General features: G+C 44.9%; 1 protein-coding gene across 1 annotated transcript in view; it reads left to right on the top strand.

Annotated features, from left to right (window-relative positions):
* Nucleotides 1-13,642, top strand: part of LOC138287799 (NADH-cytochrome b5 reductase 3-like) — a 158,882-nt gene that overhangs the window by 82,165 nt on the left and 63,075 nt on the right. The window contains exon 4 of the mRNA XM_069228644.1: nt 6,962-7,068. Coding sequence (XP_069084745.1) covers nt 6,962-7,068 — 107 coding nt within the window. The remainder of the gene's footprint in view (nt 1-6,961; nt 7,069-13,642) is intronic.

Here is a 13,642-nt window from a genome sequence, read left to right as displayed (position 1 = left end):
TTGCTTGCACAGCCACTTAGTTTCTAGAGTAAGAACTATGTGGGCTACTATGGGAGCAAAGATATTGGACTTGGAGTTATGGGTCCGTGGATTGTCTAATGCAAAACTAGTTGGCCTTTATCACAGTGGCCTTAACACCAGTTTGGTAGCCTCACCCTCCTATTTTTCCAGTGCATCCTAACAAGGTACAGTGAGCACTTTCCTGATTTTGGAAAGTGCAAACAAATTTAGCATGCAGCAATGAAAAACAGTTTAAAAAATCCTATAACAGAAAAAGGGAAGTAGGACTTGGAAGAGCCACAGTAAAACCAGTCAAATAAAAGTCTGCATTTTGTACAGTTGGTAAAGAAATAGGCAGATGTGATGTATCTGGGGGTCTTTCCATGGTAGCATTTTTTATGCATAAATGTACTGGAGGTATTTTTCCTTCTTGAGACTACGGTAGTGAAGAACTCTCATGTCAGGATTGAGCAAAGTAGATAATCTCTATTTTTTAACCTGCAGAACTTGGCATTGTCTGCAAGCTACAGCATTCAACGGTGGTGGCTGCAAATCTCAAAAGGGGACGGGGGATAATAAAAATACAAAAATTAAAACCTTACCTGCCCTGCCGCTGGTTGCCACGCTCTTCTTCTCTCTCAATGGTGTCCCAGCAGTCTCTGGGACACCAGCACAGGCTCCCCACACAATCTGGACGCTGCTGTCATGCTATACCTGTTATGAGAGCAGCGCCATGTTTGGTCTGAGCAGCTTGGTCTGCCGCTCAGACAATGCACTGGAGTGCAACACAGCTGGGTTGGGTAAACCGAAGTGCACATGTCAGGTTGGCTGGCCTAAGGCAGCTGGCCAAACTGACATGCGCACTTAAGTGCACTCTACTCCACTCCTCATCCCCATGGCCCAGCCCCACCTCTCCTTGCGTATGCTGGCTCAGCCAGCAGCTGTGAAATAAACCAATAATAAAATATGGTTTTATTTTTCAGCTGCTGGCTCTTACTCAGTGGGGTGACGCTCCTTTGCCATCGTGAAAGAGTCGTCCATGACTGCATCTCCTTTGCAACAAAATGATGCTGGGCCATGATAAATTGATTTAGCATTTCCCGTCGTTTTTAGGGTGCTTCAACAAATTTGAGCTTCAAAAACATTTAAGATGGGGTTAGCTGTTGGCAGATTGTGTGGAAAAAATGTTTCTTGAAGGATAGAAATACCAGGTAAAGTAGGTGATGATATATTGGTGATTTGTAGAATAGTATGTGAGGCTGTTCAACCGAAGGGAGTAAAACGTTCCAGTGTGATCTAAGTATGTATTGGGCAATAATGTCTTGGGTTTATTATCTATCCTGAGTTAGGATTTCCGGATCCAACAGCAGGTTGTAAAGCAAAAAAAAAAGAGAAAATGTGACATACATTTATTGGAGACCCCTAATAGAAGTCTACTGATCACTAGAAAAGACCTTGCAGGTGCTCACTGATTTAAAAAAAAATAATAATATTATAAGATCCTGGCAGACAACTAAGCCTGTCAGGCCTTCTGAAGGGATTCTAGCAAAAACGTATTCTAGTGTGAATCTTCTAACTCTGGTATTTGTCAAATGGTGTAATCAATGCCAAATCCTATGCCTACAAAGGCCGTCTGCAAGAGTTCATGCAACAAAATACATATTTGGAAACCTTAACATGGTGCACTTAAAACCCAACCATCAATGCCTGTTGGCTGTAACGTGTATCCTTTGAAATCATGCCTACTGCCTTTGTTACAACTTTTAATAATACAGTGATCAGACCTATGCCGTATGAACTAACTTTCCTTTTGAACCAGTAGGGAATATAACCTTTCTCATTGTCTTGTCACCATTAGCAACTCTGACCTACTGTATTGAGCATAATCTTTCCCACTAGGCAGTCATGAAGTATATCATAATAAAATTACAAATATGTACAGAATTGCAGTTGTCAAAACAATATAAAATCCCTCCTAGAAAGAATATAATAAGGATTATCAGAGTGCAAATCATCTATTCCGGCTGGTATAGCCTGTGAGATTCCATGATACAAAATACATGCGTACAAGCCTAAGCGTAGTGTAGTAACAGTCCACCCTTATAAGCCTGTTTCTTAAACCCAAGTATTTCACCATAAGTAAGTCGGGCCTGCTGGCTTTGTTATAACGTTTCGTAATAAACATATAGGATCTGGCATAATGTTTGCCACTGAACGGCACAGCTAAAAAATATTCAACTCCATCCTCCCAGAGTTTGTCACAGTGGGGAACCAGCCCCAAAATGTTTGCCTATTATGGAAATCTTTGAGATTCCTTGTAATAAAGTTCTTCTCTGCAGGCTTTAGTACAGAGTAATCTCTGCAGGCTTTAAGTCAGAGTAATATCACTCGTCCCTTAAATGCCCTTTGCCTTTAACTTCTTCTCTTCACAATAAATTTGTCAGGTCTGTTGCATTTATAATGACTTTTCATCCACATCACGTCTCTTCCAGTGCCTGAAGAAATATGATCACATCACATCACTCGCTCCCTAATCCCTAAATATGATCACATCACATCACATGCACCCTAATCCCTTCACTCCCTTTGCCAGCCCGCACCATCGCCAAAACCAGCTGCATCATTTACAAAGCAATCATAACTAGTATCCCTGCTTATCTTGCAGACAAGCTCACTATCTCTGGTTGTGCTCAGCATACTCACAGCTAGGACACAGTCAGACTGCAGATTAAGAAGTTTAAACATGAAAAAACAAAACAGCCCTTTTCTATCCATGCCCCTAGGATCTGGAACAATATCCTTTTATTCATTAGTACCGGCCCAACACTACTACAATTTAGGAAAGAGATGATACTTCCCTCTTTCAGGAGCATGACATGACAGTGCACTAACTGTCTGTAACTCCACTTCCTCTCTTATTACTTGCGGACTTTAAACTTGCCTTTGACCATGTACAGTGCTTGGCCGCCTTTTGCCTAGGTTTGTGCTTTAGAAATGCCATAGTCATACATATGTAACCAATCCGGCATGTATGCTTGCTACCATAAGCTACACAGAGCTGCTGTATTGAACATATATTTTCTTACTAGGCAAAAAGTGCAGTAATGAGACACTTTTCCAGTGGAAGTGTAAGGAAATGCCTCCTTGGCATGCTTACCCCATAACTGTTAGCATCAGCAAAGGCAAAGTTATGATTTGAAAGTGTGCTGGGACCCTGCTAACCAGGCCCCAGCACCAGTGTTCTTTCCCTAACCTGTACTTTTGTCTCCACAATTGGCACAACCCTGGCACTTAGGTAAGTCCCTTGTAACTGGTACCCCTGGTACCAAGGGCCCTGATGCCAGGGAAGGTCTCTAAGGGCTGCAGAATGTCTTATGCCACCCTAGGGACCCCTCACTCAGCATATGCACGCTGCCTCATAGCTTGTGTGTGCTGGTGGGGAGAAAATGACTAAGTCGACATGGCACTCCCCTCAGAGTGCCATGCCAACCTCACACCGCCTGTGGCATAGCTAAGTCACTCCTCTAGCAGGCCTTACAGCCCTAAGGCAGGGTGCACTATACCACAGGTGAGGGTATATGTGCATGAGCACTTTGCCCCTACAGTGTCTAAGCAAAACCTTAGACATTGTAACTGCAGAGTAGCCATAAGAGTATATTGTATGGGAGTTTGTCAAACATGAACTCACAGTTCTATAATGGCTACACTGAAAACTGGGAAGTTTGGTATCAAGCTTCTCAGCACAATAAATGCACACTGATGCCAGTGTGCAATTTATTGTAAAATACACCCAGAGGGCATCTTAGAGATGTCCCCTGAATACATGCCCGACTTCTAGTGTAGGCTGTCCAGTTCCCGGCAGCCTGCCACACACCAGACATGTTGCTGGCCACATGGGGAGAGTGCCTTTGTCACTCTGTGGCCAGGAACAAAGCCCGTACTGGGTGGAGGTGCGTCTCACCTCCCCCTGCAGGAACTGTAACATCTGGCGGTGAGCCTCAAAAGCTCACCCCTTTTGTTACAGCGCCCCAGGGCATCCCAGCTAGTGGAGATGCCCGCCCCTCCGGCCACTGCCCCCACTTTTGGCGGCAAAGCTGGAGGAGATAAAGAGAAAAACAAGGTGGAGTCACCCACCAGTCAAGACAGCCCCTAGGGTGTCCTGAGCTGAGGTGACCCCAGCTTTGAGAAATCCTCCATCTTGAGTTTGGAGGATTCCCCCAATAGGATTAGGGATGTGCCCCCCTCCCTACAGGGAGGAGGCACAAAAAGGGTGTAGCCACCCTCAAGGACAGTAGCCATTGCCTACTGCCCTCCCAGACCTTAACACACCCCTAAATTCAGTATTTAGGGGCTTCCCAGATCCCAGGAAATCAGATTCCTGCAACCTGAAGAAAGAAGAAGGACTGCTGACCTACAAGCCTGCAGAGAAGGAGAAAGACGACAACTGCTTTGGCCCCAGCTCTACCGGCCTGTCTCCAACTTCGAAACCCTGCTCCAGCTACGCATCCGACAGGGACAAGGGACCTCTGAAGCCTCAGAGGGCTGCCCTGGACTACAGGACCAAGAAACTCCAGTGAACAGCGGCCCGTTCAAAACCTGCAACTTCTTTGCAACAAAGAAGCAACTTCCAAAGACTTAACGTTTCCCGCAGGAAGCGTGAGACTTCACACTCTGCACCCAACGCCCCCGGCTCGACCTGCAGAAAACCAACACCTCAGGGAGGACTCCCCGGCAACTGTGAGCCCGTGAGTAACCAGAGACGACCCCCTGAACTCCCACAGTGACACCTACAGAGAGAATCCAGAGGCTCCCCCTGACCGCGACTGCCTGTAACAAGGGACCTGATGCCCGGAACCAACACTGCACCCGCAGCCCCCAGGAGCTGAAGGAACCGAACTTCAGTGCAAGAGCGACCCCCAGGCGACCCTCTGCTTAGCCCAAGTGGTGGCTGTCCCGAGAACCCCCCGTGCCTGCCTGCAATGCTAGAGTGACCCCCGGGTCCCTCCCTGCTTTGTTCACTGACCTGGCCGCCCCTGTGCCGCTGAAGGTGTACTTTGTGTGCCTTCTCGTGTCTCCCTGTTCCACACCCCCCCCCCCCCCCCCCCCCCCGGTGCTCTACAAAACCCCCCTGGTCTGCCCCCTGGGGACGCAAGTACTTACCCGCTGGCAGACTGGAACCGGAGCATGCCTGTTCCCCATAGGCGCCTATGTGTTTTGGGCACCTCTTTGACCTCTGCACCTGACCGGCCCTGAGCTGCTGGTGTGGTAACTTTGGGGTTGCCTTGAACCCCCAACAGTGGGCATTATGCCCCAGACTTGAGACTTGTAAGTGTTTTACTTACCTTCCAAACTAACCTTTACTTACCTCCCCCGGGAACTGTTGATGTTTGCAGTGTCCACTTTGAAAATAGCTTACTGCCATTTTTACAAAGACTGTACACAATATTGTTTTCATTCAAAGTTCCTAAAGTATCTAAGTGAAGTACCTTACATTTAAAGTATTAACTGTAAATCTTGAACCTGTGGTTCATAAAATAAACTAAGAAAATATATTTTTCAATATAAAAACCTATTGGCATGGAGTAAGTCTTTGAGTGTGTGTTCCTTATTTATTGCCTGTGTGTGTACAACAAATGCTTAACACTACTCTCTGATAAGCCTACTGCTCGACCACACTACCACAAAAGAGAGAATTAGAGTTATCTAATTTTGCCACTATCTTACTGCTAAGGGGACCCCTTGGACACTGTGCACACTATTTCTTACTTTGAAATAGTATATACAGAGCCAACTTCCTACAGGAAGCACATAACTTCTTCCCAATCGAGTGCTGTACCCAAGAGAACCAACGCATGGGCAGAGCCTATGCCACTCTCTCCGTAGTACTTCTGAAACTTTTATGGTCGGAGGTCAACTGCGCAACCAAGCCAGCCCTAAAAATGGCTCTCCTTCCGGGGCCTACTCAATATGGATTTTCAGTGAAGCCGAGACAGTAAACAATAAAAAAGAACAACCAAGACTGGATTTGAAAAGGTTGTGGGGAAGTGGAGTGAGGATGTAACACTAGAGAACTCAAACAAGGGGAGATAATTGCTATGAAAGGGACAATCTCTTCAGTGGAAAAGGCCATCTATGAATAGAATCATGGGAACCCTGAAAGGACACCCCAAGCCTTCGTACACACAAATACACCCCAGCATCCATAGAAAACTTTTTAAAAAACGTGGCAGCCAAGTTTGGAGAGATTGGATGGATTTACCACATGGTGCCAGTAGGCTTCTTGCACCAGGGCTACACGAATGCCTGCTATACTATGATGGACTGTCAGTGGCACCAGCTTCCAGTCTCCTCATCTCCCAGTACCCTGATGTGTTGCCCTGAGCCGAAAACACACTTCTAGATCAGAATGGTGCAGGAGGGGCCCAGTACTCGAGGCATGGGTGGTGGAAAGTTGTAGGATTTTCTACATGTGAGAGGTCATCCATGTAGTAAGATTTTGAGAAGTACCAGCAACCCCCCTCCCCCCTACTCTACCCCCCCCTTCAAGCACCTTAAGACCCTCATGGGTGAGTAGTGCGCTTTTCAAATTTCTGATTGATTTGTATTAGAGATATGTTTTAGTTAGTGGTGCTGTATGTATTCATGCTATGCTAAAGTGTATTAGGCTGTGTAAGCTTTAAGAAAGGTAGGCCGATTGATTGTGGTGATCCATCAGTTTAGAGAACAAAAGACATCCCCCTGGCAAAAAAAAAAAAGATTGATATTATGGCAATATAAATGTGACATTGACAAAGAATTAGAACTTCTGATGACTGATTGAAATCTATTTTGACAGTTGCATGGTTGTTCTGGACATCTCAAACATATGGACAGATTGTCATGGTTGGCTCACAGCCACCCTCCTATGCTTCACCCAAAAGACAAAAAATATGAGTAATCCACTTTTTTACTTGTTCTACAGGGCAGCACATATACCTTTCTGCAAAGATTGATGGCAATCTGGTGGTCAGACCTTACACTCCAGTTTCCAGTGATGATGATAAAGGTTATGTGGATCTTGTGGTCAAGGTATATTAATTGTCTTTACATTGAAAATGCTGTGCAGTTGATTAAATGAGTAAAGACTTTTACAAGGAGCACTACCTCAGAGAGGTATTTTCATTCAGGTCATCTGTACTTCTGAATCAATTATGACTTTAAGGCTAAAAGCTAGACAAAATGGCTAACAAGCTATGCTGCACTGGTAATCAGGTCACCAAATAGGACCTGCTATAGAAAAAGCTCTGTCACTCGTAGATTTGAGACTGCAGCTCGGTCCAAATAACTACTTGGCCCTTGCTGCTAAGAGTACTTCCGTGTTTGTAATATGAGACTCTTTGGTTAAGAGAGAGTGGTCCCAACCAGTGGCAGCATCTGAACATTCTATAACCCATCTTGTACCGGACCTGATAGTGAACACCAGTTCAGTGCTTTTTTTATCCTGAGAGATGTGACCTCTATAACCCAAACTCATTACGGGTCTACAGTGATACTTTGTACTTTTTCTCGCTATGAGAGAATATCAGTTAATGGCTCCAAATAGAGGCCACTGCAACAGTCTAATCTAATAGCTCAATGGTTCCCAACCTGTAGTCCTGGGACCCCTGGCGGTCCGCGTAGCCTTCTCAGGGGTTCCGCGACTGCTTAGAAAATTAAATAATATTAACAGATTAGGTCCTCAGCTTTCAGTAATTACTCAGTGGGGGGTCCCCGGATTCCAGTAATGATTCAGTGGGGGTCCTTGGGTTCCAGTAATGATATAGTGGGGGTCCACAGAAGTAAAAAGGTTGGGAACCGCTGTAATTGACTAACAATCTAGTCTAATTGGATCATTGCTTTAACCACCGTCCAGTGCTTTGTTTTGAGCAGATAGCAGGGGGAAGAGGAGGCCTCAGCTTGGAAAGTTGAGAAAACAAAAAAAAAGCGATACCAATCACCTTTCCAGTCTGAGCCTCCAAGGCATTTTATGATCAAAGGTAACTCTCATGTTTCTTTACTGTAGCAGACCATGTTGAGTTTGTAGGATGGTAAATGCATAAATTCCCTATGAAAATGATAAGCACAGTGTAAGAGCTGTCCAGTTTAAGTTGGTTCTTATATTTCCAGGTTTTTATTTTAGAAATTCTTCAAAAAAATTGATTATCCTAAAGTCAGTAGATACACAAATGTACCCTTGAGTGGTGTGCTCAAAGGTTGTACCTCAAATTCATATAGAGGTAGAACAAGTAGGCCATATGGACATTAAACATGACCAGTGACAGTGGGGAAAATTACTGGGGTACCACCACACTAGAAGTAACTTCTGAAGATGTAAAAGGGCTCTGTCAGATTCTTTGAAACTTTTGGACAAGGAAGAAACTGAACCAGCAAATGGCCAAAGGGCTGGTATGGGACACAGATTAATTCCTCTGAGGTAGGTAGTAGTTGAATAACGACAAACGGGTGAGGAAACAGGAAGTTTCCAACTTAATCAGTAGCCAAGCTGGGGGCGGATGTATAGGGACATCCGTACATTCAAGCAAGTTAAGTAAGATTTCAGTTTCTCTGACACTTGGTGTAGACAACAAGGAGATGAACAAAGCCAAAAGCATTGCTGGATGAAGACTTCAGAAAAACTAAGAAAACCAGAAATCATCAACCCAACAATCGAATTCTGCAGCGAAGAATCTGGATCAGCAGGTGGAGGGAGGGAGAAAATAACTAAGGAAACACAACTTTCCTGCAACGAAGCCTCCCAACAGACTGTTGCACTCAGATAGCAAAAGAACAGGATAAGTAAGTGACATCAAACATCACATGACTGGAACCATACTGTATTGGCAAATTCAGGAGGACCCACTGGAGCAAGCACGGCCATGGATGGAACCAAATACAGTTGACTTTTTAAGAGTGGCACCCTTAAATGACTTCTAAGGCAGGCTGGCCAGAAATACATACAAATGCAAATAGGACAGCCAAATCTCTTTCACAGTAGAGTGTCAGGTTCAACCAGCCTTGTGCGCGGGATGCAACGGAAATGGTGTGTTTGATGGCATGTGTGGGTGTAGATACACATGCTGCACATTATCCTGCCATCTAGTGTTGGGCTCAGAGTGCTGCAACGTGTTTTTCTTCAAGACGGTCAAGGGGATTGAGTGGCTGCTCCTTCTCGCTGCGAGATTTCTTTTTCTCTGCCGTCTGGTTCGGACGTCTTTCTGCTCGCTCCGTATTCACTCGCTTCGGTTTAAGATTCTCTTCATCTTTACTTTCCATTCCATGGACGGTATTGTATTTTGATCGAGTTTTCTTAATCATAATATACATCGGCTCGAATTTCAAACGAGTACCCTTCAGGGCTACTCTCACCCAGCTCCAGTCCTATTTTCACGTGGCATGGAAGAATATGACACATTGATGGAATGGACGTTTACATTTTGTCCTTAGTGCCATGCCAAATTTCCACACACTGTTTACCTTCAAGTGAGTAACCTCTGCCTTTCTCCAGACCATAACGGGGCCACCTGTGACGCATGTTGATCGTTTTGGTCCTAGAAAACACTTGGGGACCGAAGAGAATTGAGGGTGGAAACGGCACAATCAACGCACGAGAGCACCCCAGATATTTAGAACATACACAAGAGGAGCTGCTGCAACAAGGGGGATTCTTGATTGAAGAGACAGATTTTGATGTGCAATCCAACATCGAGAGCCAGGACATCTCTTAGGCGTAAGTCGTGAGTTAGAAAACTGCCTGTCCTCCTTCCACAAAGACAGTTAAAGGGCTCACACGAGGGAACTGGACCACCACTGCCTTTACCGAAACTTAATTTGAGTGCCCTGCCCCTGGGGCTTGGCTCCGAAACTCAAGACAGACTGAAGTTCAGTCTTCACATCTGGCCTCTATTCCTTCAGTCCAACCAAAACAATCCAAGGGTTCGGAACCGAAAAACGTTGGCATCAGTTACTTTGGTGCCATCAGCTTCAGCACTGCAAATTTCGACATGAGCAAAAGTACACCATCTGCCCCTTCGGGATCGAAGGTTCTACACCAACACAACATTTCAGTGCCAAAAGCTGCTGACTCTGCCCATTCTTCAGCTTCGGCCTCTCTTTTTGAACCAGTTCTAGAGACTATGGACGCTAAGCAAAGGAAAATAAAAATTGAAAAAGACACAGGCAGAATTGTGGCTTCTCCCACCATTTATGTGAAGAAGCAGCTTTCTTTTTAGGAGGCTCTCGATACCTCCCCTCCACCAAAAAAGCCACGTAAGGAAAAGGCTTCTACTACTGCACCAGCTGTACCTTTACAAGAGCTGCCGCCACCTCCTCCATCACTACCTCTTCTCTCTCCTTCACCTCATTCACCTAGCTCTCAAGCAGGTGGAGATTACACACCACAGGGTTCACCTGTATATGGTAGGGAAGAAATAGAGGATACTCCACAAGGCCCTACACCTGGGACACTTATGATATGGACCCGATTATGAATACAGATCTCTATTGTGCCTGTCCTTTGCCTCCAGAAGACACCACAACAAGTAGTAGCAAGGGCTGCTGCTGCATATCACAATGTGCGATTAATTCAAGACCTAATAGAGGAAGACTTTTTATTTGCTACTCTCACTTCAACACACAAGGACATACAGTTCCTTTCTATGTTGCCAGGAATGCTTGGACATGTCCAAAATATTTTTAAAGAACCTATTGGCTCCTATATAATCACACCACGGATAGATAAAAAATATTAGGCTCCCCCGTTTGACCCAATATACATCTGGTCCCAAGTCCCACTAGATTCCATTGTCATCACACTGCCAGGAAAAGAGTAAAGAGCCAGGCTACTGGATATTCTCCTCCTCCAGAGAAAGAAAGTCAAAAACGTGATGCTGCGGGAAAAGGGGTCGCTGCCCAAGTGGCCAATCATTTCCATTTTGCTAACTCCTAAGCGCTCCTTGCTAGATCTGAAAGGGCACACTGGGGCGAAATGGAAGACCTCCTTCAGCACCTCCCAGAAGAATACCGTAAACATGCACAGCAAGTTGTCTCTGAAGGGCAGACAGTTGCGAATAATTCAGTTAGATGTGCATTAAATGCGGCTGACACAGCTGCACGAGGGGTCAATACCAATATACTCCTCAAGAGACATGCCTGGTTAAGGTCCTCTGGTTTCAACCCAGAAGTCCAACAAGTTGTCCTCAACTAGGCCTTTGATGGGGAGCACCTATTTGGGTCCCAGGTTGACTCCACCCTTAAAAACGAAAAAAAGACACCAACACTGCTAAAGTGATGGGTGCCTTACAAAAACAACCAAACAAAGGGTTTTTTCCCTGCCCATTAAACAGAGGTGGTCACAAAGCAACCACGTCCTCTGATCACTCAACTTCGCAGCAGCGTCAAACATCTTCCTCCTACTCCAGAGGTTTGTTTCAGAGGAAACAGCTCCAAGGGCAGGGGAAAAACCACCAACACTTGAGGTTCACTCTCCACAGCCAAACATTGACTACCTCCACATTCCCACTCCTCGTTCCACTCCAGGTGGGGAGTGTCTTCATCTTTACCACCAACAGTTGACAACATACGTTGGTCCTATCCATTATGCAACATGGTTATTGTCTAGAACTGACATCAGCCCCTCAAAACAAAACATTCCACCTCGCAAACGCAAAATATCAGCAGACCACCTTGCTCTTTTAAACAAAGAGGTTCAATCATTACTGGCAAAACAAGCTATATAAAAAGTTCCTATGCAGTTCCAAGAAACGGGAGTATACACGCTATACTTTCTCATTCCCAGAATGAACGGCACCCTCGGGTTTATTTTAGATCTCAGACCTCTAAATCAATATATTCTATCGGAAAATGTTCGCATGGTCACACTTCAGGATGTGATTCTTTTACTGCAGAATGGCGACTTTCCCCGCTCGAGATCTGAAAGATGCCTACTTTCATATTGCAATTCATCCTGCACACCGCAAATATCTAAGGTTTGTAGTGGCAGGACAACATTATAAGTTCAAAGTTCTACCTTTCGGGGTCATAACCGCTTCCAGAGTGTTCACCATGTGGCTAGCAGTAGTTACAGCACATCTAAGAAGACAATAAATACACATTTTCCCGTACTTGGACGACTGACTGATCAAAGCCAACAATTTAAGTCAATGTCATTCTCACATTCAAAACACAGTACACCTTCTCCACAAATTAGGGTTTACAATAAACTTAATAAAATCACACTTACAGCCTCTACAGATTACCCCAATTTAGCACTTGTTCGCACTTTTTAACAAATAATCTCTTCAGTACAAGTCGATCAAATGTACACAGTCAAAACATTGATCTGACTCCTAGGTATGATGGCATCCTGCATTGCTATCATCCCTCATGCCAGACTTCATATGCGTCCCTGCAACGTCTCTCTCACTAATGGTCGCAAGTGCTGGGTCATCTTCAGGATCTAGTGTTGGTAGATCAGCCAGCTTACATCTCTCTACTATGGTGGAATCCCACCAACCTACTAAAGGACAGCCTTTTCAAGACCCAGTTCCCCAAGTAATTCTGAACTCAGATACCCCCCTTACAGGATGAGGAGCTCATCTCAACAATCTCACAGTACATGCACATCAATGTATTGGAACTTCAGCCAGTCTTTCTAGCCCTAAAGGCTTTTATGCCTCACTTAATGCACAAATCTGTCTTGATCCACGCTGACAACAAGACAGCAATGTATTATTAAAAAAAACTGGGGGACACGCTATCTCCAGTTGTCTCAGCTAGCACAAACAATCTGGAGGTGGGTTCATTATCACCCCATTCAACATGTGGCAGACTATCTCCCAAGCACAGACAGTGACTTTGCAGACCTGCTCAGCAGGACGCATCAATAAGTCCACGCATGGGAACTCCACCCAGTAGTCCTTTCAAAATACTTTCAAAAGTAGGGAACACCTCAAATAGATCTATTCACCACAGCAGAAAACTCAAAATGCCAAAACTTCACATCCAGGTACCTGCACCCCCAGTCCAAAGGCAATGCTCTATGGATCAACTGGTCAGGGATATTTGCCTACGATTTTCCACCTCCTCATTCCTGGTGAGGAAACTCAAACTTCTTTCCAAATTATCCTAGTAGCACCCACATGGGCTCGTCAGCCGTGGTTTACAACTGTGGTGGATCTCTCTCTAGTAACTCACAAGAAACTCCCCAACAGACCGGATCTTCTCACACAAAATCTCCGACAAATAAGGCACCCAGATCCCAAATCACTCAACCTTGCAAATGACTCCTGAAGTCATAGAGTTCGATTACCTTCAGTTACCTGTAAAATGTTTGGGTATTTTAAAACGGGCTCGTAGTCCAACAACAAGAGCGTGCTATGCATCAAAATGGAAATGTTTTGTCTGTTAATCTCAATCTAAACACATTGATCCATTAACATTAGTGCAAGACATTCTATGTTATTTGCGTCACCTGCAAAAATCAAATATTGCTTACACATCAATTCTGACTACACCTAGCACAATTGCAGCATATTTATAAAACAGACAACATACTTCAGTATTCAAATTACCAGTCATTAACCCCTTCGCTGCCAGGCCTTTTCGCCCTCAGATGCCAGGCCTTTTT

This window comes from Pleurodeles waltl, chromosome 4_1, assembly GCF_031143425.1.
Source record: "Pleurodeles waltl isolate 20211129_DDA chromosome 4_1, aPleWal1.hap1.20221129, whole genome shotgun sequence".
Classification (NCBI taxonomy): Eukaryota; Metazoa; Chordata; class Amphibia; order Caudata; family Salamandridae; genus Pleurodeles; species Pleurodeles waltl.
Note: the sequence above shows the minus strand (reverse complement) of the source record. Positions and strands in the feature narration are given on the sequence as shown.